Here is a 25,428-nt window from a genome sequence, read left to right on the forward strand (position 1 = left end):
ACTATTCATGGCTAATTGACAGCCCTTGATAAGCTGATTCAAAGCTGCATTTGTAGGGCTTGGAGGGCTCTGTGTACACCGTTTTAGTAAGGCCTTGATCGTAGCTGCCTGATGCTGTAATTCGACAATATTATGAGGCGTCTCTGGCACCCAATTGGTTGGTATATGCGACCTTCTTGCTGGGCCAAATTTTTTGAATTTTGACGCGCTTTTTGTGGCATAGTGGCGCGTTGAAATTGGTAGAGTTGTATAGTATTTGAAGGTGCGGGTGGGTGATCGGAGCGACCGGGAATTACGTTAATTTCCAGGTGCCTTACATAATACATTACCTAATACTACTAGGGCTAGGGTTAACTCTCACGTGACTACTCCTCTTCCACCCCTCCTTCTTCACCGCCTTGGGCAGTATGACTGATTGATCGAATTAAAAAAAATTCGCCTCTGACTCGATCTATTTTCTCCGCTTATGGGCCGACATCTGCTAAGCGGGGCCTGGCGACTTTCAGACGCCTTCTTGCAGCACTGTCCGTTTGCCAGCCCTACAGTCAATTCTTTCCCTGCCTCGTTCTCCTGCATTCAGCGATCACGGTTTTCCTGTCCCAGCCCCTTTCAACGCCGTGGTTTTCGTCTGCACCCCATCCTGCGCGCGCAACCCCGCAACGGCAACATGAGCTCCGGTTCGCAGGCCCCTGCAGAGGGCCAGGCGTCGACCTCTGTCCCGGCGATCGAGAGTCTGTCCCTTCATTCGACCACCGAGCAGTCCAAGTTCCCCGGCTGCTTCCCATCCTTGAACCCTGTGGACATCTATCGAGAGCACATCGCCGAGAACTTGGGCAAGGTGTCGGGAATTGACCCGGTGAAGATCTACCAGAGGTTGGCATGGACGAATACTTTGGACAAAGGTGATCTTGTGCTTCCGGTATGGATGACACATCTGCAAGGAGTCACACGGATGCTTTGCGCAATTGCTGACAGCTGTCGCAACAACTGTTCAGGTTCCGTCGCTACAAATCAAGGAGAAGAAGCCCCAAGACTTGTGCGCGGAGCTGGCCGAGAAATTCCCTCCGTCCGATCTTATCTACCCTCCGACGCCTGTTGGGGCGCATCTGCAGTTCTTCTTCAAACCAGGACCCCTGACGAAAACCGTCTTGGGCCGCATTCTGAAGGATAGAACGAACTATGGTACTAATGGAAACCTGGGTCTGCGCGACCCATCTGACCCGTCGAAGGGGAAGAAGCGGATTATTATCGAGTTCTCGTCGCCCAACATTGCCAAGCCTTTTCATGCTGGCCATCTGCGCAGCACCATTATCGGAGGTTTCCTCGCCAACTTGTACACGATTACCGGGTGGGATGTGATCAAGATGAACTACCTCGGTGACTGGGGCAAGCAGTATGGGCTGCTGGCCAATGGATACAAGCGATATGGCAGCGAATCAGAGCTCATGAAGGATCCTATCAACCACCTCTTCGACGTCTACGTCAAGATCAACAATGATGTCGCCAAGCAGGAAGGGCCGATCAAGGACCTTAAGGACCAGATCAAGGCCAAAAAGGAGAAGGGCGAAGACGTTGCGGAGCTGGAGAAGGAGCTGGAGAAGCTTGTCGACGAGAGCGAGGACGAAAAGGCTCGTCGATACTTCAAGAGCATGGAAGATGGGGATCCCGAGGCTCTGGCGCTGTGGAAGCGATTCCGTGATCTGAGTATTGAAAAATACAAGCAAACGTACGCTCGTCTCAACATCGACTTCGATGTGTACTCCGGTGAATCTCAAATCAAGTCGGAGAGCTTGAAGGCGGCGTACGACGCTATGGAGAAAGCCGGCGTGTCGGAACATTCCGAGGGGGCGGTCATCGTCGATTTCACCAAGCATGGAGCGAAGAAACTCGGCAAGGCGATCATCGTTCGCAAGGATGGCACCCCTCTCTACCTCACCCGTGATATTGGTGCCATCTTGGAACGTTGGGAGGAATTCCATTTCGACAAGATGATCTACGTCGTCGCCGCACAGCAAGATCTGCATCTGGCTCAGCTGTTCAAGGTGACGGAGCTGATGGGTTACAAGGACCTCGCCGATCGCTGCCAGCACATCAACTTTGGTATGGTGCGGGGGATGAGCACCCGAAAGGGCACTGTGAAGTTCTTGGACGACATCTTGCGGGATGTCGGTGACAAGATGCACGAGGTCATGAAGAAGAACACGGCCAAGTACGAGCAGGTCGAAGACCCGTACAGGACGGCTGATATTTTGGGTATCACTGCAGTTATGGTTCAGGATATGACTGGAAAGAGGTAAGCCCCCCACTCTTCCTTTCGCAAATGGGGCTTTTTATCTGATAAGTCTGCAGAGTCAACGGTTACGATTTCAACCTTGAGGCCATGACGTCGTTCGAAGGCGACACTGGTCCTTACCTGCAGTACGCCCATGCCCGTCTGTGCTCGATGACCCGCAAGTCAGGCCTGAAACACGAGGATCTGGTGACGGCAGATCTGAGCGTGTTGACGGAAACCCACGCCACCGACCTCGTCCGCCTGCTCTCGCAATGGCCGGACGTCGTGCTGAACACGTACAAGACGCTCGAACCGACGACCGTCTTGACGTATCTGTTCCGCATGACGCACATCCTGAGTTCGAGCTACGACGTGCTCAAAGTCATCGGCAGCGAGCCGGAGGTGGCCAAGGCGCGCATGGCGTTGTACGAGTCGGCCAGGCAGGTCCTGTATAACGGCATGAGGCTGCTTGGCCTTAGCCCTGTTGATCGGTATGTTTGTCGATATCTGTCGCTATCTGAAACATCGTTATCTGACCGTTTCACAGGATGTGATTTTTTTTTCTTTTTACCTACGAGGTATATGGACTTGGGGCCGGCATTTGAAATAAAATTCTGTTGGAATGAATGAATGCTGGTGAAGGAAGCGAAGCATCTTGTTGATACGCGAGAAAATATAAAAGCGTACAAAACAGCTTGCAAGATCAAAAGAACGAACAATACCTGTTTGCTAGGAAAAACTAGCTAACAATAGCTATTTTATTGGGTTTCAAACTTAGTTACTGTCCTGGTAGAGATAAATGGTTAAACTTGTCTTGCACTGAAAGGGCTAGTTTTTCATTATCTCTCTACCTTAGCTGACCTAACTGACTTAGGTAGGAAATAGTAGAACTGTTGGCGCAGCCTAATACCTAGTTCAGATTCACCAAGAAGTTGGTGCCATGGTACCTCTTTTTGGCCGAGTCTGCAAGAAGAACTATATATTATTATGGATATGTATGTGCAAGAAACTGAACTTCTTGTCTTATCTTGTCTGTCTTGTTGCTATCTATTGACAAGATCAGTTTCCTGTTGAAATGATGAATAGACCTTTTCGAAGGAAAGAAAGGGATTATTAGAATATAAGTCCTAGGGTACATCTATCTACATCTATCTACATCTACTCTATTATAAAGAAATATCTTTTTTTTTGTGGTGACAATTACCTAACCTAACCATTGAAAAATCATCTAAGTATACCACACCAAATTCATAAAATCTACCTACCTAGGTAGCTAGCCCCTATTAGCAAGAGGTATATACCTACAATCTATATAAATTGGTAAAGGGATAATTGCGTATTGGTAAGAAATTATATAATATATTAGGCTCTTACCATGGGAATATATAGCAAGAAGGTTGTCTCGCAAGGAATATTTATTAGGTTGGTAGGGGAGCGCACCTGGAAAGGTAGATGATACGAATTTTTTTTTAAAAAAAAAAACTTGATATAGTAGGTAGGCCTTGCGGCCCTAGGTCTCAGATATATCATATCTATCTACCTAGAAAAGAATAGAATGGTATTTTCTCTTCAAAAGTTCGATGCAGTCAAGCGAGGCTCGCGAGACCTGTAAGGATTGTATAATATCTGAATTAAGGGAAAAAAAACAAAAGAAGAAGAAGAAGGGGATAGGTAGCAATAAAAAAATATCCTGAGTCGGCTGAATAAGCAGGAGAAAAAAATTCATGTGGATGAGTGTCGAAGATCATATTAGAAGGCTAATGACTGCCATATAAAAAAAATAAGAGAGATGGAGGGAAAACAGAAACATAGGCTCTTTATAAGCCAAAACCCTGATCATATTCGGTAGATTTCCATCATCTTTCATTTGTTGCGGGTAGCTGTATGCTTCACAACCAGATGCAAGCTCCCAAAACGCCGACAATAAGTAGGACGAGCATGAATATATATACTTAGCTACAAGAGTTTAAACAACACTTTTTGTTTCCGACAGCTAGACACGATTCAATCCCATCATCTGATTCATCTAGGTCCTGTTTGGGGATTTGTCCCCAAAGGAAGCGCATCAATCAATATCCAAAGCAACTTATCCGCAAATTTCTCCTCGATACTCTTCTTCTTCTCCTTCCCATGATCTTCACTACCCTTGGAGTGTCTCCTTCGAGGGAAGTTGCCTATTAAAATTAAACATTATGTATGTACTATTACTGATCCAGCTCTAGGGTGAATGACTGTAGTATGTATAGGATCGGAATTTCGGGTCCTCCTTGTCCGAACACTTATGTATGTCCCCTCCCCTTACCAACTTGTGACAAGGAAGGATAAGGTCAGGTCAGAGTCATCGTGAAACAGCCTCTGAGGCATATTCCGGAGTCACTGCACAGAAGCATTGGGTTGTCGCTGAGATAAGAGCAGAGATCTCGACCGACCGACCGATCGTTGCAACACAGGATAACACGCTTGGTCATAGTATTTGTTTCACGGTAAAGGTCCATTCCACTCCAGGTGGATTTTCGACAGGTAGAAAGTTGAGCTGTCAACGAAAGCCAAGTTGATATGACATCAATCTCGCGGTTTGAGTTGAATGAAGGGAAGTTCTCCCGCCCATCTTCCACACCCACGCTGGTGATTCTGAATGGAATCTTCATCTTCATGTGAGCTTCTGAAGTTGATGACAATAGCCCGCTTCACTCAATTGCAGTGCAGTTTACATGAGGTCAGGCATGGCTGGCTTGGATCGCATAAGTCGAATGGCTTGTATCCCATGTCGACGCCATCATCCTTTTCCACATATATTTCACCGCGCCAAATCCGCGAACATCAGCGATATGCGAGATGACGTGGTCCAGCCACGCTGCCTCTGCGGAGTTCTCGTCCACACTCCGATAGGCGACTTGCAACGGAAACGCTAGCATAACCGCGCCCGCGTTACCTCGATAGCTGAGAAGGGTGTAGGGGACCATTCGGCAGATTTCGCGCGCGATGTCCCTGACGGTCCCTTGTCCTGGCAAAAGAAGGCCCGTCGAAGGGTTCGGTAGACAACAGTCCGGCTGCTGGAGGCTCCCATATGGCGGTGAGGTAAATGGCAGACCAAGGGAATCGCCCACTCGAAAGAGGATGAGGAGTAGAGCGTCGTAGACACAAAGCTCGTTAACACGGATGGGCTCGTTGAAGAAGACGGCAGTCGAAAAAGGACAGTGCTCCATTTTACCAACCCCTACATTCCCGAGCTGCTCGATCTCGACGAGAAAGTGCGCGTTCGAAAATTGACGCTCCCACTGCCATCGCCAGTTGTACAGGTCTTGGATGCATAAATTCAGTCGCTGACACACCATCCGTCGAAGTTCAGGTGCACCTCCCGAGTTCTGCTGCAGCAAGTCGGCATCTTCCAATATGCCAGGGACATCGCACAGAATATCAAGCAGATAGTCCATCACAGACTTTGTCCCTGGACTGAGAGCCCACGGCAGGGTTTTCCACACATCCTGTTCGAGAAAGCAACGCTTCCTTTCCACGAGGTGGCCGAGTGCCTGTCAGTCAGTCAGACAATGCTGAATATATCTCGATTTCAGTGATTCATACAATAACGCTTCTGGTCATTCGGAAAATCTCCTTCTCCAAGCCTGTCTGATGGCGGTACGGGCCTCTCGCTTCTATCTGTGAAAGATCAGTCTCTTAAAGGCAAGTCTAAAGGCAATGAAGGGGACCATACAAGCCGTCCAATCCTTATCCACGCTGCAGGATCGTTGAAGGTCACCGACTCATACATGGCCAGGAATAGGGTCATAGTCAACGTCGTGGCATCCAAGGCATGAGGAGTATGGAGGAGCGCTCCCCGCAGCTCGCGAAGAGCATTGACATATAAAAGGGCTCCTTTCCGGAGGGCCCTTTGATGGTGGTGAACTTTGCCAAAGTAAGCCGCCGCGAGAGCATGCAAGGCGAGCCGCGATGCACAATTTAGACTGCTGTGCTGCATGGCAAAGACCACCCAAGGAGACACCTGAGGAGAGGAATTGCTGTCGACGGCTTCGGTGAAGAAACTCGATACAAGGTGGGATGTAAATAGAGTTTCCTCATCCTGGCTCAGGTGACTTCTCTGGAGAGATGCAGTCATATTGGAACCGGCATTGCTGAGCTCTTTGGGACTCTGACGGTCTGGTGCTGTAGAGGGAGATTCCTGCCGCGATGGACGCGAAATCCTGTTTACAAACACCGGGAAAGGACGATAGCCTTCACACTCAAAACGCCCTCTCTTACATCGCTCACAAATTGGGCGTCCTTCATCTGATCAAAAGTCAGAAGATTGGTAGAATAAAGGAATATATTATGATATATGCCAAGCATACCGCACTTCACCTTGCGCCTCCGACATGTCTTTCAGCCTCGGCTACGACCGGCGATGCCAACCATTCTCCAAGCTGGCGAAAGAGCAAGCCGTACGGTCGGAGTACAAGGTGACAGCGTGTCTATCTTTTGAAAATGTTCTTGGGTAGCGAGTATGATCTGAGAACCGCGGTACAGAAGTTGGAAAGTTTCGAGTTGAGGTAGCTTAGTCATTGACCTCAGTTCCCCCAGCCGTTCTCACCGCCTACCGCTTTCGTCAGCTGACTCAGCTTGTGGGTGGAACCATTGCTATTGATTAGGTTTAGCGGAAGCAGAATTTCTGCGCTATGCCACGTTGATCGATGTCTGAGCTGGCTGTAATAGCCCTAGAACCGACCCGAAAGGGTAATCCGAGGAGTTGCGAGTGTACGTATAGAGAACCTCGGTGAAGCAATTCCTACTCTGGTTTCAAATTATTTGAATTATGTACGTCTCTATTAGAAACATGTGACCAGATGATTCACGACTGGCATTCAAATTCAGTTCTCTACTGGTCAGAGGAGTAGTAGCTCTACGCGATTTCTTAAACTCGGCCAAAAAGTGCCATTACTTGCTCCTTAAATACATAGTCTGCATCATGCGTCCCTCTGACATTTCTCCATTTTAATGACGAAATACGTGGATGTTATTAGCAGTATGCTTAGCTAGTCTCATAAGTACCTCCAAATCTGTATCTGGCAAGATGTTGTTTGTCAAGGAATGACCACCTGCCCACTCAACGGCAGATCTCTACTGCTCGCACCAACATACACCTCGTATGTTCCAGGCTGCAACACCCACGACTGATCGACGGTGCTCCATCGCGAGAGATCCCTTCTTGTCAAGCTGAAGCTGATTTGCTCCGATTCGCCAGGATTGATGAAGGTCTTGGTAAAGCCGCGCAGTTGCTTCACGGTCTCTCCAGGCAAAACGACGTAAAGCTGGGAAACCTCCGAAGCTCCCATTTCGCCTGTGTTTTTAACAGTTGCTTTGGCTGTTGCAATCACGTCCCAGAGCGAGGCGACTCCTCCGGGTAGAACGGTCGAGTTGGGAGGATAGTAAGCGGTGGATGCCCCTGCTTGGAGAGACACGAGAAGGCCATCGTATTCAAACGTGGTATAGGTTGAGACCAAATCCGAACCCGTAGCGTGGGACAATCCCTTTGGCCTCGAAATAGCGATAGTCAATGGCCGTGCCTTCGGTAAAGTTGCTCTGCGGGAAAATGCTGTAGATGCCTTCTGGCAAGGCTGGCGTGAGGACGTTGTAGTCGGACTCGTTTTTCGCGACGGTGTACGGAAGTTTTCCGGAGGGAGACTGGAAACCGTAAAGGAGCTGGACCAGGGCACGACCGCTATCTTGGCCAGGAAGATGGGCGAACATGACCGCCGTCACATTCGGATGGTCGACCCACTGGTCCACCAGACGAATGCCCGCGTTGTGGATGATGACGATGGTGTTGTTGCAATTCGAAGCAACATTCTGGACGAGCGCATCGGAATAATCATCTTTGACACATTAGAACATGTAGTCAAAGGTATCCGTTATAGGAGTCCCACCGTGGAGGCCAACACGATCAAAGCCTTCAGCAGAAAAGGCATTGATGAAAACGAGACAAGCAGAAGACGCGGCGTCAATAGTCGGAGTGACAGAATCAAAATCCCAAAAGAGACCGGTATTGTCCTAGTATGCTTGCTCGAGAATCGCATCGAATGGTGCCGAGATATAAGCTGGAGCATTCGCACCACTTCCGGCTGTTCAAGTATTAGCTTGTTATCTGCATAAATAAGACAATAGAAAATGTCTGTAAGTCGTACCCCCACTGATAATTGTCCCCCCAGCTGCGTACTGCGGTAACGAACCCGTCCCACTCAGAAATTCGAGAAATGCCTGGGTAACGTTGCTCGACTCGTATCCAAAAGCCCAGCCACTGATCCCGAAGTCTGCAGGACTCGGAACTTTCATCTTGCGCGGCGCAGGGCAATCACATCCGAAAAGAGAGAGCAACTTGGGACTTTTCAACGGCAGGGCACTGTTGGTATTCTTCACCAGGACGTGTCCCTCAATGGCACCGTCAAGCAGGACCTGTTTCCAACCTGGGTTTCGCGCATCGACCAGGTTGTGTGCGATCGTGTAATCGATGCCCTCTGGCGGGAATCCATCATTCTGACCTAGCTGAAACCAGCTGCTGGTGACCCGGGTCGCCATATCGGTCACGCGAGATTCATCCAGGCTGCCATTTTTCACCGCAGTAGCCAGGATTTCACCGGAAACCCCCCAGTACGACGAGGTGGGCATTGCCACGTCTAAGCCAGCAGCAGCGCTGGCAACGCCCGAATGCTGTGCGTTCCAGTCGCTCACGACGAAGCCCTGAAATCCCAGCTCGGATTTGAGGAGGCCGTTGAGTATTTTGCTGTTCTGGCAGGAGAAGGAATTATTGACGCGGTTGTAAGAGCACATCACACTGCCGGCACCCGCATGGACGGCATCGACAAAGGGCCACAGGTAGAGTTCGTGGATGGTCGTGTCATCCAAATTTGAAGACACGGCCGACACACTCCCGATCGGAGCCCTGTTTGTCTCTTGTTCGTTCGCGATGAAATGCTTGACCGATGCAATCACACCTGCGTCCTGGATGCCCTGGACTGTTTCGGCGACTACCTGGCCGCTGAGATACGCTGGAGAAATCAGCTGACATGTCATATGTATATACTAAGTGTCAGAGCATGTCACTCACGATCGTTGCTGAATCCTTCCCAATTTCTTCCCCCCTCAGCCATCCTCCCCAGCGGCCCAGCAACAGGGCTCAAAGCGACATTGACCCCTTTTCTTCTGAATTCACCGCCCATCTGCCGTGCTCGATAATAAGCCAGAGTTCGGTTCCACGAGGCTCCCACATGCAGTCCACTGGGCCAGCCTGTTACCAACTCGGTATCTCGGACCCCGTTCTCTGCATCGTTGAAGCACAGTCCGGGCCAGTTGAGCCTTTCCACGGGGTAAGTCTGCCCAGAGCAGCCGGTGGAGGGAGTCTGTTCAACAACGACCTGGACTTTTTCGTCCAGAGTCATTTGGGAGACGATTGCGACGGCTCGGGAATAAGCAGAAGACCATGGACCTGTTTGGGACATGGGGGCTGGGTATGAAAATGTCAGCAGATAGCATCCACTTGAAACGATGAAATTGTTGATCAACTCACGAGACGGATACACCGGCGGCGACTGTCCATAGAATACGGAGTCATCTGTAATGACTGAAGAATTGCTGCTTGAAGCAGATGCAACAGCGCAAAGGATCGAGAGATAAAGATGTATCGTTGTAAGATGCATCATGGACAAGAGTCTTCTGGCTTGAAGGTCCTGTTTTCAGCAGTTGCGAATGGCCGTCAAAAGGGAAGAAAGATATAATCATAGGAAGGACAAAAATCAATGTCCTGGAGAGAATTTATATTATATACACAGGTCGAACGCCAGTAGGAGAGAACATAACGGAGGCAAAAAAGATAAAAAAAAAAGGACAAAAACTGAATCTCCTAGTTAGTATTCAGCTGGTAGAAAAATGGAGATGCTCGCCCATTATGCCGCTTCGAGAAGGTTACTTTCGACGTGCGGAAATAAGGAGAATGGAATGCCGAGGTCCAAATTGAAGATAATCCTGCAGAACTATCATATACATCAGGACTTTAACTGATCTGTTCCAGTGTTCTGGTAACTATATCATACTATCAAAGTATATCGCGAAATGCTCCCGATTGGGTTTAGCGATCGAGCATGTGGGGCAGAACACAGCCTTACGAGCACACCACAGCCAATCAGCTGGTGCAATTCTATATACTCCGTACAGTAATAATAAGTCGATCCTATCCTGTCAGAAGAATTCGAAGGAATTGATAATGCACCCCATGTGATCATCGTGCTCCGTATAGATGAGAGATCCATTGGTTGGGTAGAAGCCATGGATGTGCTCCACTCCGGCGGCTTGAATGCTTCCCTTTCAGGTCGATTCGGCGACACGCAGCGCTATCGATCAGACAACGTGTACGGAGTACTTCCAGCAGGGCTGAGAGGTCTGTAACTAGCAGTCTCGTCTAGTTGCTGCAGACGTGATGTCAGAAAAGAAAAAAGAAAGGATGGCGGCATTATAAGATGTCGTCGAGCCACCTACCACCTACCCTGCCTCCTCCAACCGATGCTCCTGCAACCACATATTTATATCGATTCTTCTTGTTGTAAATACCTCTCGATCCTACGCCTTTTGTGGCCGACACAGCAAGCCAATTGTGAAGTCGTCAAGATGCTCGACAGCCATGGCAAACTGGCTGTCCTGGAGATGATCATTTATATCCCGGTTGCGTTTTTCTGCATCTTCAACAACATCAAGCATGGATTCAGGCGGGAAGCGGGTTGGATATATCTGACGCTTTTTTGCGGAGGTATTCCCCCCTCCTTTTTTTTTGTCGCTCCTATCTACTTCAGAGTGCGGCTAACATGTGAGGTTCTTCCAGTCAAACTCAGCGGCGCTGGGATGACGATCCACATCCAGGAATCGGAAGACACCAGTCTTCTCACCACCGCGACTGTTCTCAACAGCGTGGCCCTCTCTCCGCTGTTGAATGCGACGTTAAGCTTTCTCAACGCACAGTAGGTCATCAGCCAGGGTTTGAAAATTCGACACGTACATACATATGTACTAAGCGTGCATGACAGTCCGAAGGACACCGATCAGTCGTTTATGCGGCGCGCTTCCTTCTTTCTCAAACCGCTTCATCTCATGATCATCGTTGGCCTCGGGCTGAGTGTTATCGGTGGCATTGACGAGACGAAGCTCGACCAGACTGACCTCGACAACGGAGCCAAGGCGCTTAAGATTGCGTCTGCTCTGTTTGTGCTTGCCTGGACGGGTCTATTGATTGGATGTCTCATTTTTCTGTTCCATTTGTCCGAGCTGACGCGATCTCACCGGAGGGTAAGTATTTCCTCTCACTTTGTCGGCGCCTCTGAGTATATGTGCAAATGCTAATGACTTCACCAGATGGTCCTCGCCGTGGCCCTTGCCTTACCCTTCCTCCTCGTGCGGGTTGTCTATTCAGCCCTGAACGCAGTGAACCTGAACACAAGTGGTTCGGAGCACACCACCAACAAATGGAACCCGGTGACGGGGAGCTGGGTGCTCTACTTGATTCTGGGCCTGGCCATGGAGACGGCAACGGTGGGCATCTACTCTTTCACCGGCGTTCTGGCGTACCACGAAGCGAAGGCGCTGAGAATATCGCAAGACGGGTCTCATCTGGAGCTGTTGAGCCGGTGAAGTTGAAGTCTGTGGTCGAAGATGATGGTTTGACTCAATTTTACTGAGTTGGTAATTTCCCTCTAGCTTCAAAGAGGTTGACTTCAAATGGGGTAAAATAATAGAAATAATCGGTATACAATAATAATATCATCCAAGGAGACTGATCTCGTGCTTGTATTGAAAGAAGCTGTTGCAGCGCAGTTATTGACACCTATATTCAGTTGTAGGTCAGCCGATTTGGGTGTTCTCTAACAGTAAAAAAAAAAGTGAGAAGGGAAAAAAAAAGGAAAAAAGAAAAGAAAGGGAAAGGGGGAAAAAGAGAGAAAGAAAAGAAACAAAAAAAGAAAACAAGAAGCCCGGAGCGTGATTCGAACACGCGACCATAGGATAGTCAGTTAATTTTCACTGGCTGCAATCCCATACTCTAACCGCTGAGCTATCCGGGCTCTGATTGGCTGAGAGCTCTAATTACTAGACTCCGCCACACAGACGAGCTGTTGACAGAAATCTCAAGTTTTATGTTACTTGATGATTTCGCGAATTGTGACTGCCACCCCTGTACGGAGTACCGGGGTACGTATATGTACAGTACAGTAATATCTCCTTGTTTGAATTGAGTTTAGCATCATCAAATTACATACTGAATGCATGATTTTCAACCATTCGAGGCTTAGCACCAGATCTACAGTAGTATGTAGACCTAGGGCAATATCATAGAGTCTGATGATTAGCACCTAGACCGGGCATTCACACGGGCCTTTGCATATATTATATATTATGTATGGAGTGCACCTTCTCCGAGTATCACATTGATTTTAAAACTATTAGTTCTGTGATTTTTTTTTCTCAAGAATTAATAAAAGCCTGGATAAAATATTACATCACTTTTAACATTCGCTCTTGTAGCAGGTAGTAACAAATTCTTATACTGAGGCTATGTTCTTCATTTAACAGCGCTGCCAGCGCATATCTTCACCTTCACATAACTAGACCCCCTCTGTCCCTACTTCTAGTTGCCTTATCTCCTTTCCCTTTATTCTTCTTCTTTCGGTCAACTCCCACTCCTTTTTTTTTTTTTGGAAAGGACAGGTCTGGACTTTTTGTAAACTCATCCGGGTCAAATCCAGATATCTCTGTAACTTTCCCCCATTTGGCGGTCAGGGTGGTTGGTTAAACCCAAGAAATATAACTCTAATAGGTCAAGCATATCCAATTCCGATGAGCAGAGCAGTTTATATCGGCCATATATACTTTTGCAGATTAAATGTGAAGGTCTCGTGGATCTGAAGGATCTCCGGGCGCAGCATTCAAACCATCCAATACTTCTCTTCTTAGTTTGTGATCGTAGAGAAGGCAATGCTCCGAAGAAAATCCCGCTAAGATCAATTGCTTGATCCAGCATAAGCCATCCGCAACCTACCGCTGTCAGTATGTATTCGAATCACTTCCTGAGCCAGGAAGTGATCTCCAATTGCAATGTGCTTCGCTAGAGCATGACTCTGGGTTTGCAGACTATCGCGATCTCGCTTTTGTTATCCGCGTTGATAATCGTGGGTTTGTTGATCACGTCGCGTTACTCTCATCCTTCAGTAGCGCCAGGCCATCGTTCTACAAGTTGGATCAGCAGCATAGAATGAAGGATTATGCAGGTGGCAGGCAACAGATGCTTTCAGAGGCACACTGGGAGGGATAAGAAACTGAGGTAGACGTTCAACCCCTAGGCGATCCCATTGGATGCCTCCATATAATCCCATGTATCTCCATCTGACTCCGTAGCGCCTAGAAATCCATGCTATTAGTTGCCTGCTTATAGGGTTGTTCACCTTAGCCATATGCTAACTGAAAGCAGTACATACGCAAGGCTTTAGCTGTCGAAGCTTCTGTAACTCTCGTTGACTTAGGTAGTCTTCCGGTGTCTCAAGCCATAGGCCTCCAAAGAAGTGATAACTTTGTGATATCGAGTGCCTTGGTGTTCAGACCGTGAGGATTCCATCTTTACTGCGTGCAAAGAGACAGTAGCCAAATCTGATCCATAGAATGTGCTTTTTCAAGAGGCTGGCATGAAAACTTGTCCTAAGGGTGGCTCAAGCAAACGAGGGCATTATTGAATCCTAAGGCGTGGGAAGAAAGAAGAGACAGAGGGTGTGGACGAGAAAGCGATGCTATGAGCCCTAGCCCTAGCCTGGCCAGATTAGGTAATGACTAATCACCTGGGAATTAGGATGGGAAATCCAAGGTAATAAAAACACTCTCTATATACTGTAAGTTGGGTACCTAGGATCTACAGTACAAGCCGTTGAAGTGTTGCCAGTCAGGTACCTGGTCTTGTGTCATCTCGCTTGAACGGTTAAGCGGCAAAGGAGGATACTTGATAGATCGGAACTCAACCCTAAATAATCCTTGTCTCCCCCGCACCAGACACAGCTAAACGAGGCGCAGTCCTGCTGTGACACCATTAATAATGGATCGACAAGCTTACCACCGACAAGAACGGCTATCATGATTGGGGGATGCGTTCGAATTTCAAATCTTTATCAGAAGACAAAGGGATGATCCATGCATGTGACATGACACCTGCGATAGATGTACATATATACAACATACATGTCGTAATGGGCTGTCGATATAAGTATAGGTATGTCTTTCGTCTCCTCCACCATACAACCTGCAGGTGCGAATTGAACGAAGATCTACCAACCATTGCTTCTCCGGAAGTGCCGAATTCAGACAGATACGACCTTACTAATTTATTCAACATGGCCACCGAACCAGAAAAGCAAAAGCAAATCGAGCTCGTGCGGAGATATGGCCTGCTCCCCTGGCCTCATCTTTTCGATTCGCGAGCCAAGGCAGGATACCCACGCCCATACGCGTACATGGCGCGCTCGAAGGACCCGCGAGACGGGTTCCGCGAGATCAGCTATGCCTGCCTGGCGAATGCCATAAATCGCGCGTCGTGGTGGCTGGTGCAGGAGCTGACCGATGTGCTTGGGGAGGGGAAAGTGTTCGCCTACATGGGTCCGAGCGACGTGCGATATCTGATTTTTACTATGGCTGGGATGAAGACGGGTAGAATAGTTTGTGAATCTGTTATCTTTCTTTTTTCTTTTATAGCACTGCTCCACTGTGCAGTAGCTTCATGAACGAAAGCAACAAATTACATCTACTAATCCGATTGATAGATGGTGAACCCCTCGATCAGAAACACGGTCTCAGCTCAGCGGCAGCTGTTCCAGCGTGCAAACTGCCGAGTCGTTGTCTATGCTAGTGCAATGGAAAAGAGCCTGCAGCCGCTCTTCGACTCGATGCCAAATTTGACAAAAATCGTCGCTCCGGATCTCGACACTCTCTTGGATGATAACAGCGTCGTACCGCATTATGTCTGTCGAGAGATTGACGAAACACAAAAGCATGACACAGTCCTTCTGTTCCATACGTCTGGATCCTCAGGTCCGTTGTTGCGGACGGACTCGAGAAGCTCGTTGCTAACGACGTCTAGGAAATCCCAAACCCATCGCGCACAGCGCAGCAGTGATGCTCAATATTTTCAACCATGAGTTGGCTCCTACCGATGGACGACCCTCTAGCGTTGTACTTGCACACCAGCATCAAAATAATCTATGCCTTCTTCCTCCATTCCATGTAAGCAGGTTGACTCCCTCCCTCCCTCCCTCTCTCTCTCTCTCTCCATTTTCAGGCAATTTCTAATTTTGCGCTGATACAGGCCGGTGGTTTCTACATCTCTCTATTCAGCCCATACTTCGACGGTGTCACCGTTCTCCCTCATCCGGCTGCGGCTCCCACAGCAGACTATGTCACCGCTCTCCTGCAACAAGACGTGCCTACCTCTTTGTTTGCACCGCCGTCGCTTTTGACCGACATGGCCAAGACAGCGGCCAGCGTCGACGTGTTGTCCAAGCTGGAGCATGTCTGCTATGTCGGAGGCCCCCTTCCTGAACATGCAGGACGGACTCTCTCACCGAGACTCAAGCATCTCTGGAGCTTGATCGGCGCGACCGAGTACGGACTCTTCCACACCATCGCGGGAGATAGCAGCAAATGGGCCTACATCCATTTCAACCCCAACGTGGGATATCGGTTCGACGAGGTGTCCCCGGGACTCTACGAACTGGTCATCCCCAACGAGCCCACCACCAGCCGGTTCCATGGGACGGTGTATACCTTCCCTGATGTAGACGAGTATCGGACGAGAGATCTCTATACGCTAGCCCCCGGCGAGAGCGGATGGATGCGCTACGAAGGGCGACGCGACGACCTCATCGTGCTCTCGAACGGCGAGAAGATCAACCCGGTCCCCCTCGAAGGCGCCATTAGCAGCCACCCTGCGGTCAAAGGAGCGGTCATTGTGGGCGAGTATCGCTTTCTGCCGTGTCTTCTGATCGAACTCAAGGATGGGTTCGCAGTCACGACGCAGGAGGAACGCCAGGAAATGCTCGAATCGCTCTGGAGTCATCAACACGGCCAACACACAAGCGCCCCGTTTTGCTCGCATCGCCAAGGCCCTCGTCTACATCCTCTCGCCGACAGAGGCGTTTAGCCGAGCCTCCAAAGGAACCATCCAGCGACAAGTCACCGTTCGCAGTTTCGCGGGACAAGTCGAAGAGCTGTATTCGGTGGCAGAACAGGGCCTGCTGGTGGAAGGCTTGGACGTGACCGATCCGTCTGATATTGCTTCGATCCGAGAGCTGGCCAAGAAGCTCTATCTCCAAGTTCTCGACAGGGCTGAGCTAGATGATGAAGAAGATGTCTTCGAGCTGGGCATGGACTCCCTTCAGGTTGCGATTGCGGTACAGAAAGTCCGCGCGGCGCTGAGGGCACGAGAAGTGCAGGTAGACTATGACAGAATCACTCCGCAACTCTTCTATGCGTCCCCATCTGTGAACAAGCTTGCCCGCTCTCTTCACGTCCTCGTCAATGGAGACCGGCAGGCTGACGTCAATGGAACGGACGATCGTCATGTTCGCCTACAGGAAGTTCTTGACCGGTACCTTGTTGGTCTTGACAAAGTTGTCCCATCCAAACAGAAAGAAACCGACAATCCAGTCGTGATCCTAACTGGCTCGACAGGATCTCTTGGAAGTTATTTGCTTGCGACGCTGCTATCATCGCCGAAGATATCCAAGGTTATCTGCCTCAATCGAACCACCGATGCCGAGACGAGACAGCGAGCAAGCCACAAGCAGAGAGGTCTAGACATAGCATGGGACGACCACTCCAGAAATCAAAAACGCGTCGAGTTCCTAACCGCCGACCTATCCAAGCCAGATTTGGGTCTCAGCAAGGGGACATATACTCGCCTCCTCTCCGAGGCTTCAGCCCTAATCCACAACGCCTGGAAAGTCGACTTCAACCACACGATCGAGACGTTCGAGAAAAGCAACATCGCGGGCGTACGGCATCTGATCGACTTCAGCGCGCGATGCAAGTATCGTGCGCCAATCCTGTTCGTCTCGAGCATATCCTCCTGTCTGAACTGGATTGGCACCCATCCGGAGGAGCGCGTTCCCGAAGCGGTCATTCACGACCTGGACGCTCCAGAGAAGCTGGGCTACGGAGAGTCGAAGTATATCGGGGAGAGATTGCTGGAGGCCTTCACGACGTCGTGCGGTATTCCCTCTGCGGTGCTGAGAGTAGGGCAAATAGCGGGGCCGGTGCGGTCTCCGTCCGGGGTTTGGAATGTCCGCGAGTGGTTTCCCAGCTTGGTCGCTAGTTCGAAGTATCTGGGCCTGCTGCCGAGGTCGCTGGGAACGATGGGCGCGATCAGTTGGATCCCGGTCGACGTGCTGGCTGTGATTATGGTGCAGCTGCTGGAAGCTATACAGGGGAAGGATCCCGCAGCAGCAGTTGCTGCTGCTGCTGTACACGTATACAACCTCGTCAACCTCCGCGTAACAACCTGGTGGACGCTTCTGCCCACGGTACAGTCGCAGCTCGGAGGACCGGCCAAAATCCGCACTGTCTCGCTGAAAGACTGGACGGACGCTCTCGAAAGAAGCGCAGGCGACAACCACGGCTACGTCGTGGCCGAGAACCCGGGCGTGAAACTGCTGGAGTTCTTCAAGCTGCTAGTCAGGGGAAAAACGAGCATGAGCATGAGCGATGCTGGCACCGCGAGGCAGGAGTATCAGGTCGCTCGTCTGATGAGGGATAGTCCTGAAGCGGCGAGGCTGGAGGCCGTGTCGGCGGAGTGGATCAAGGTCTGGATGCAGCAGTGGGATTTCTGAGAACTGGTTTTTATTCACGTAGAGCCTTACACAGTTGGGTAATTACTCAGGTGTAAAGATTTAGTTCAATGGCACATACATTATGAAGAGGTTGACAGACAGACAGACAGACAGACAGACAGAGAAATGGCAACTAGATAGGGCTCGGGCATGCTGATGAATTGTATCAGACATGTACTATACGCAGTACAGACAGTACAGTACGGTGATTGTATAGCATCTTCTTACCCAGAATCAATCGATTTACTAACCTATATACCATTGTATGCAGTAGGTAGGGTCTCAGTACCATATAAACTTATAACAGTACTGTACGTAACAACAAGCAACAATCATTTCATTCCGCAGTAGATAATTATATATGAAAGGAAAAAAATATTAAATACTCGTACTAGTGCTAATGGTATCATTGTCTCCTACCACTTCTCATATAGACTATACTGTACAGCAGATACAATATACCGTGCCATGTTGGTTGGAATAGGTAGGTACCCCTCATTTCCTTTCCCCGTGCGTCTGGCATTCTCCACAGAGTCCCACAGTCATCATAGTCCTCTGCAGCAGCGTGGTGACTATGTATTGAGTGAGCACATGGCCCGATTCGGGAAGGAGATTGGAGCCGGCCATTATTGATGGGGCTAAGGGCCAAAGTCAAAGTTCGATTAGATGAGATTCCAAGGTTATTTTTTTAAAATTTAAGTACGGAGTATTATTATTAAGTCGGGTTTTTAGTTTATTTATTTTCCTCATGTGCATGCATATATGCATGCAGGCAGCCATGTAGCCAATCAGAGTGATGTGGATAATTCAGATTCCAGATTTGATGTAGTTACTTGTATTAACTATAGCTATGTAGTTAACTGTGATGTTGTATTACTCTGTCGTTGTTTAGTTATTGGTTAGGGATCTGTATATATCTAGTGAACAACAAACTTATAAAGAATATATTAATATTAACAACACGTTGGTCACACAGTTAGTACAGAGTCCATAGTCACACTGTACCTAAGCGGCACCTCTGGTCACTTGGTGGAAATGGTCATCGAAAGTCTACATATGTGGTCAGCGAATACTATTCCAGTCGAATGCAGTTTGTAAGAAGCATCTGCCTGCTAGAGACCAACAGAGGGAGAACTGTACTGTGTTGGAGGACATCTAAAGCCAGCCCACCTGTCAGACAAGGACTCACTCTACATGGTTGCCTAGCAAGCATGGATATCCGATTTGATTGATTTCTCTTCCAGAGGAATTGGTAGTGGATGAGCGTGGTGTGAAGACTCCCGTCTGCCTGTCATATCAAGCCCCTGGCTATAGAGACAGACAGTAGGATTAACTATTTTTTAATAAGTACTGTAATAAATTTTTAATGTCTTGTGAGGCAGATGAAATAGTCTCTTGACAGACAAGTCAATATAGCTAGCCAGCTGGCAGCGATCGATTCCTCATCTCCCACAGATCTGTCCGGTCCCGTGGGCTCCGGAGTGTTCTCCGGAACGGCAGGCTTGGAAAGGAATGGAGGACCCTCGAGCAGGCGTGTTCGTTGGAGGCTACAGGGCAAGGATTCGCTGGATGCGATTATAGGCACCAACCCCGGTAGTTTAAGCTTTCCATACCGGTGTTATTTCCTCCCTCCTTCTTCGATGCCCATCTGTTCTATAGTAGTCTCTAGATTAGCATTATTGTTTCACGATGAGCAATCTCTATCACGTCGTGAATTAGGCACGTACTGTACTGTACACTGTGGATCTGACTTGTGGCAAAAAGCGAGATCACATCAGCCGGGCAGCAATTCGTTGCGCTTGATCATAATCAGGCGGCAATAGAGAGCGACAGGTCAGAGAATGAGGGCCTGAATGCCCTCTCCCATCAAGTCTCTTTAATGTTGGATCTCCAGTTCTCGCCAAATCATCCATAACCGATGAATGCCTTTCTTTCTGCGAAAGGAGAATGTCAAGATACTGGAGGAAGCAGGAAAGCAAAGACCGCTAGTAATGGCAAAGTGGAGGGCAGGTTTTCATTACCCTTGCCTGGCGATGATGTGGTATCAGTTAACTAGTTGTGCATGCAAAGCAGGAAAATAATCCCGCAAGTCCAAATATCTGATCATGTGCTCAGCATAACTCCGACTTTCAGTTTACATTTTTTTTTCTTTCTTCCTTTCCTTCCTCTTTTTTTTTTCACTTCGGCAGTTTCGTGGCAAGTCATCACGAACGGTGGGATTGAGCCTCGTAAGGCGTCTTCCAGTCGGGTAATCACACGAATATTATTGATTGCCAAGGACATTTTGCCTTAGTAATAAATATAGTAATTAATTAATTCTACTCTCTCTTTTTCTTCCTCCGGGCTTTTTTCAGCAGCTCCATTACATCACAGTCAAATATTGTATGAGTCAGAGACCTTGAAGCAACTAGTGTCGATCAAAGCAAGGGCAGTCCTAGTGAGGGGCAAGTAGGAGGCGCAAAGAGCTAATTTAGTCTCTCCCTTTGAAACTGATAATGTTCATCAGAGAAAAAAGAATTAGTCGTGAGTCAGTGAGTCATTCTTAAAAAAAATTGCTGCCATACTTCCCAACAGATAGGTAGGCATTCTTTCGGTGTTACACAGTTACAGTTACATCTGCTGCCTACCGGGAACAGGCTACCCCTTTGCCTGAAAAAAAAGGACGAGAAAAAAAAAACGAAAAAGAAACCATGTGGTTCATGGAGGCAGTCCATAGTTGCATCAGTGCCCGAGAAGTGGAACAGAATTACTTTCGGAGGTGGGGGAACTATACATGAACTACGGAGTATGCGGGTCTAAGATGTCAATATCAAGCAAGTTCTATCCCGAGTGCGATGGAATCATGGAAGATCCCGGGAAAATCCCCAGATCGTCACCATCCGCGACTACTATCGCTTTTTTTTTTCTACCTTCCTCTTCCAGGGCATTGCCGTTGTTCAGGGGATACTCCATAATGATGGCGAAGTCCGGGTTGATGGCGGAAGTACCGTCGATACAATACTTTTCGGTAAATAAACGAACAATAAGGGAGATAATTAACAGCGACTGTCTAAGCAGACACAGCATAATCAGTAGAGTCACAAGCTATTATTACTCCTGCGCAGGCAGAACTCTTGCCACCGTCGCGCTGCCTGATCTCGTGGTGTATTGTATCTGCCTATCTGCTTTTATCCTGTTTCATTCTTCCTCCTGCTGGTCGGCAGGTTTTCTCCCCATTTGGCCCTCAGCCCGGCCGGGCTTGACGATTCCCATCATCTCATGCAGACCATGCAGGGAACAGTGTGGACGCCGCTAGCCATTGGGCTGCAATCCGCTCTTGGGCAGCCAACCACGACGGATGGACCGGGATTGCAGGCGCCCATTGCTCCTCTCTCCCCGTCCTGACGCGCGCAAGAGGCCTCTTCTGACTCGGAGGAATTCCTGTCGGTGAGAATACACGGACGCGGCCTGCAGGATGGGTGTTGGGTGCTGGTGCCTGAGAGGAAATCACCGTGAAGTCACACGGGATATGAGAAAAAAAAAGAAACGAAGGTCAGTTTGACAATGGTGGTAGTATTAAACAGTTCGTATGTGTGTGTGTACATACATACCTATATAGATGTCTCTGATCGAGATCTTCTGCTCAGCAGGATAAGAACCCATCTACGTCTGATATCGACCCGTTATCCATCGTTTTTTCCGGGTACTACCTTACACCGCCTGGCTAGTGGAATTCCTTCTCTCTTCTGTTCCGAAAATACGCCTTAGCCCCAACGACTATTATTGTTAGTGACGACAATGCAGCCCAACTCCGCCCGAGGTCTGACGCCGTGTACGAGCTCGACGCGATCAGTTCCCTAGGGCAGGAAGGCAGCGCCAAGTGGGACGCGACAAAAAAAAATTAATATTTTGTTCTTTCAACGGAGTACTCCGTACATAGGCATTCTATTTTTTTTTCTGCTTGTGCTCTCATCCTGCAGGTCGAGCCTAGTCTTGTCCCCCACTGCATCCACAAACGACTCCGTATCCTTCCCGTCCTCCACCCGTTACTCCCCACTACCCACTGTCATTTGCCCGGGGTTTCTCAGCACGCGTTCTCGCAGATCGGACACATTATTATTATCCCTCAGATTCCCTCTTATAGGCTCGACCTCTGCCTGTCACGCTGGATTGATTTTATTTTATTTTCTGTTCTGTTCTGTTCTCCTTTCCAACCTGCGTTCACAACCTCCTTCCCTTTCGCCCTGCTTCTCAAAGTGTGTGTTTTGATTTACTCCCTGCTGCGACCTGCCATCTCCACACCAACCCCACCCCTAGGCCGTCAGTCTGCCAGATCATCCAACCGCTGACTGCCTTACTGCACACTGCAAGGCCATACCGCATTGTTCCTCCCTTGCTGCCCATTCACAGGCTGCCAGAAAGCCTTCCTTCTGTTGACTCACAGCCAGTTGCTGCGCGCTTCTCGCACGCTGCCTTTTCCGATTCCACACCGTCCGCAGCGTCAGCCTCTCGAATGGAGCCGTCCCCGGCTACTGTGGATATCATCTACCAATTCAAAGTCACTGCCCATCGTTGACGGCAATCGGTGCCCCTCATCGTTTGCCTGTCGCCCCCCTTCCGCAATCAACAGGTCCAGAATCGGTACACAAACGAGAATCTCGACTACGACAGGATTGGGTAGAAGTAAATCGGGTGGCCATCTTCCCTTGGACTAGCCTTTGTTTGACGGGTCACAGCAGACCGGACGCGATCCTGCTCCGTCCGTGGCTGCCTCCTCGCACAAGTTTGGGACTGGTTTGTGACATTAAAACCGACCATGTCCCAAAGGGTTCGGCAGGTGCCGCACGCCGCCTTCGTCGAAGAATATGATGAGGACGCCAATGTTGCCCTGCCCGAAACCCGCCAAGTTGCCAACGTCGCTGCGAAACGCTCAAAATCTGAGCTGAGAACGGCGGAGCTGGGTTTTGATTTTGCTAGCGATTCGGGATACTCGAGTCGTACTGCTGCCACAGTCAACAGTGTCCAGTCCCCTCCAAGTGGACGACGCAGTCCTGTTCCTTTGAGATTGGATACGACTCCCAGGCTGACAGGCACTGAACGGCATCGAGAGAGCCGGAAGGACAAAGGGAAAGAACGGGACGACAGGCACGCCGACATAATGCAGTACGACTCCGTTCGAAATGCCAGCCGCATGGCTCCCTCTCCCAGGTCCCCCTCAAAGCCCAGAAGGCGCGACAGCGTGAGCGTCCGACATCCGCCGGGAACCTGCTGGGAATGCGAACAGGGACTCTATCATCCGTCGACCCCGATGGAACCACGAGCGATAGAGTACCCCCCATACTACTATTCCCAACCTCCTCCACCTCCTCCAGCTCCCTCTGTCCACGACATCCCGTCCTCCCCCAAGTCTGCTCGGTACCCTCATCCCTTCGTTCAGGATGTCCACGTCTCCCACGGGGCTCATGGACAACGTCGCATGAGTCGTTCCTACCATGACAACGGCCGACCTTTCAGTTTCCATGCCGGTATGCCGGATGTGATGTATAATCCGATGTCGATGAGTCCCTATGAACATGGCCCTCCACCGTCCGCCTCCGCGTTCGCCAATCTGCCCCCCGTCCCCCAACCGCCTTATTCTCAGCAGCCCCAGTACTATCACGACCAGGGGCCGGATCCGCAGGCCATCTACGAGCGGCCCCAAGCATCATCGAAATCACGGCACAGGGAACGGAGCCGCAGAGGATCAATATACGGGCCGCCAGTCGTCGAATACGCCTCTCCACCCTCGGTCTATGACGGAGAAGCCCCCTTGGAGCGAAGGTCCTCCAGGGAGCACCGACCTCGTCCTCCTTCTCAGTCCCTCGATCTGGACGAGGATTACTATCGCATGCCGCCACCACCACCTCCACCTCCTCCTCCTGCTGCTGCTGCTCCTGCTCCGAAGTCGAAGTCGAAGTCGAAGCCTCCGCTCCAGATCATCCAGCCTCGCAAGTCGGCAACGACTGGCGGTGGTCGTCGTCCATCTCAGTCTTCTTTTGACATGTCCGACTTGGAAGCAACACTCCCTGATCGACCTATTCGGCAGTTCTCAGATTCTCGAGCGCCTCTGCTTCCAGAACGCAGCCATAGTCTAAAAAGCCACAGTCGAAAGAACAGAAGGATCACGACCTATCATGAATCGGACCGATCTGACCGATCGGACAGATCGGAGGAATCGGCTCAAAGTGCCATTGAAGATTCTCGTCGCCGTCGCGTGTCGTATTACGAAGATGAAGACGATCGTCGTAGTGATCTGAAGAGTGATCTAGAGAAGAAGCATCGAAGCGCAGAGGAGTACCAGGCTGCCCGATCGGGCAAGACGGTCCCCCTCACCACCGATGCATTGCTCAAGGCCAAGATGTCTCAACGTGCGGAGAGTGATAGCGGCAGTCAGAAAAGCGGCTCGAACAGTAGCCGGGGCAGCGATGCTCGCACTCGCGATGGCAGTGGAGTGGGCTCGAAGTATGACGATGAGAACAATATCACCATGACCATGAATGGTGTTACGATGACATTAGACCAGAACGCAATAGGAGGCAAGAGAATCCATCTGCGAACCGGGGAAGAAGGCGCTGTGCAGCTGAACATTGAGGGGCGGCGACCTCGAAAGTATCTCACGGCCGCCGCGCACTCTGATTACTCCAGTGTCAGTGGAAGAAGGGAACACGAAGATGCCCGGCGGACTCGTGACGATCGACGCTCTGATCGTGCCAGTCGACGTTCGAGCCGCTCCGTGTATGGCGGCCGATTTGATTGACGGCATCCCAGAAGCTATATATAGATGCTTTGTCAGCCCAACGGTTTGACACAAAGTACCTTGAATTGTGATCAAGGAAAGAGATTTTTTTTCTATAAAAAAAAAAGGCTGTTCTTTTGCGCCGGGAAACGGAAGGAAATTGGTTACCAAAAAAAGTCGATCGTTTCTGTGGGTCTTGCTCTTTGGCAAGAAAAAAAAAAAGGGAAAGCATCTGAGATGAAGCTGGCCCCTGCAAGTTCGAAAAGTTGGACACCTCGAAAAAATCTTTTCGTTGAACGGAGGCTTTTGTTTCTTTTTTTTTTGTTGATGGCTCTTGCGACTCTTCTGTCGCACCAATCACGGTGGCACGATTGTATGATGTGATGACCATTGTGACGACTCTTCTGAGTGTGTTTCAGTTTCTTTCTTTCTATGTGGATGCTTCATGTATGACCCTCTGACGACATTTCAAGTTGATGCCTTGTGCTTTTTGATTGCATAGTCCCCCCCCC

The 25,428-nt window shown here is 49.5% G+C and overlaps 6 protein-coding genes and 1 non-coding gene across 7 annotated transcripts; 5 read left to right on the top strand and 2 right to left on the bottom strand.

Annotated features, from left to right (window-relative positions):
- Positions 1-667: 667 nt before the first annotated feature.
- VTN77DRAFT_1633 (uncharacterized protein) lies at positions 668-2,826 on the top strand (the record flags this gene model as incomplete). The annotated part of the gene is made up of 4 exons (XM_069417386.1): positions 668-919; positions 996-2,293; positions 2,350-2,763; positions 2,820-2,826. The coding sequence occupies 4 exons, from the start codon at positions 668-670 to the stop codon at positions 2,824-2,826; spliced, it is 1,971 nt and encodes a 656-aa protein (XP_069272844.1).
- Positions 2,827-4,989: 2,163 nt separating this feature from the next.
- VTN77DRAFT_1634 (uncharacterized protein) lies at positions 4,990-9,699 on the bottom strand (the record flags this gene model as incomplete). The annotated part of the gene is made up of 13 exons (XM_069417387.1): positions 4,990-5,550; positions 5,605-5,802; positions 5,855-5,929; positions 5,985-6,471; positions 6,539-6,550; positions 6,619-6,659; positions 6,865-6,904; positions 7,406-7,709; positions 7,765-8,139; positions 8,191-8,314; positions 8,377-8,408; positions 8,494-9,309; positions 9,369-9,699. 13 exons carry the CDS (start codon positions 9,697-9,699, stop codon positions 4,990-4,992), a joined length of 3,396 nt encoding a protein of 1,131 aa, XP_069272845.1.
- A 1,222-nt stretch (positions 9,700-10,921) lies between these two features.
- On the top strand, positions 10,922-11,935 carry VTN77DRAFT_1635 (uncharacterized protein; the record flags this gene model as incomplete). The annotated part of the gene is made up of 4 exons (XM_069417388.1): positions 10,922-11,060; positions 11,133-11,268; positions 11,335-11,593; positions 11,660-11,935. The coding sequence occupies 4 exons, from the start codon at positions 10,922-10,924 to the stop codon at positions 11,933-11,935; spliced, it is 810 nt and encodes a 269-aa protein (XP_069272846.1).
- Positions 11,936-12,270: 335 nt separating this feature from the next.
- Positions 12,271-12,363, bottom strand: VTN77DRAFT_t148. Its single transcript has one exon. It is a non-coding gene; the product is annotated as a tRNA-Cys (tRNA).
- Positions 12,364-15,797: 3,434 nt separating this feature from the next.
- Positions 15,798-16,475, top strand: VTN77DRAFT_1636 (uncharacterized protein; the record flags this gene model as incomplete). The annotated part of the gene is made up of 1 exon (XM_069417389.1): positions 15,798-16,475. The coding sequence occupies one exon, from the start codon at positions 15,798-15,800 to the stop codon at positions 16,473-16,475; it is 678 nt and encodes a 225-aa protein (XP_069272847.1).
- A 223-nt stretch (positions 16,476-16,698) lies between these two features.
- On the top strand, positions 16,699-18,162 carry VTN77DRAFT_1637 (uncharacterized protein; the record flags this gene model as incomplete). Its single annotated transcript, XM_069417390.1, has 1 exon — positions 16,699-18,162. One exon carries the CDS (start codon positions 16,699-16,701, stop codon positions 18,160-18,162), a length of 1,464 nt encoding a protein of 487 aa, XP_069272848.1.
- A 4,795-nt stretch (positions 18,163-22,957) lies between these two features.
- VTN77DRAFT_1638 (uncharacterized protein) lies at positions 22,958-24,937 on the top strand (the record flags this gene model as incomplete). The annotated part of the gene is made up of 1 exon (XM_069417391.1): positions 22,958-24,937. The coding sequence occupies one exon, from the start codon at positions 22,958-22,960 to the stop codon at positions 24,935-24,937; it is 1,980 nt and encodes a 659-aa protein (XP_069272849.1).
- Between the last annotated feature and the right edge of the window lie 491 nt (positions 24,938-25,428).

Source organism: Rasamsonia byssochlamydoides, assembly GCF_041956645.1.
Source record: "Rasamsonia byssochlamydoides strain NRRL 3658 unplaced genomic scaffold VTN77scaffold_134, whole genome shotgun sequence".
Classification (NCBI taxonomy): Eukaryota; Fungi; Ascomycota; class Eurotiomycetes; order Eurotiales; family Trichocomaceae; genus Rasamsonia; species Rasamsonia byssochlamydoides.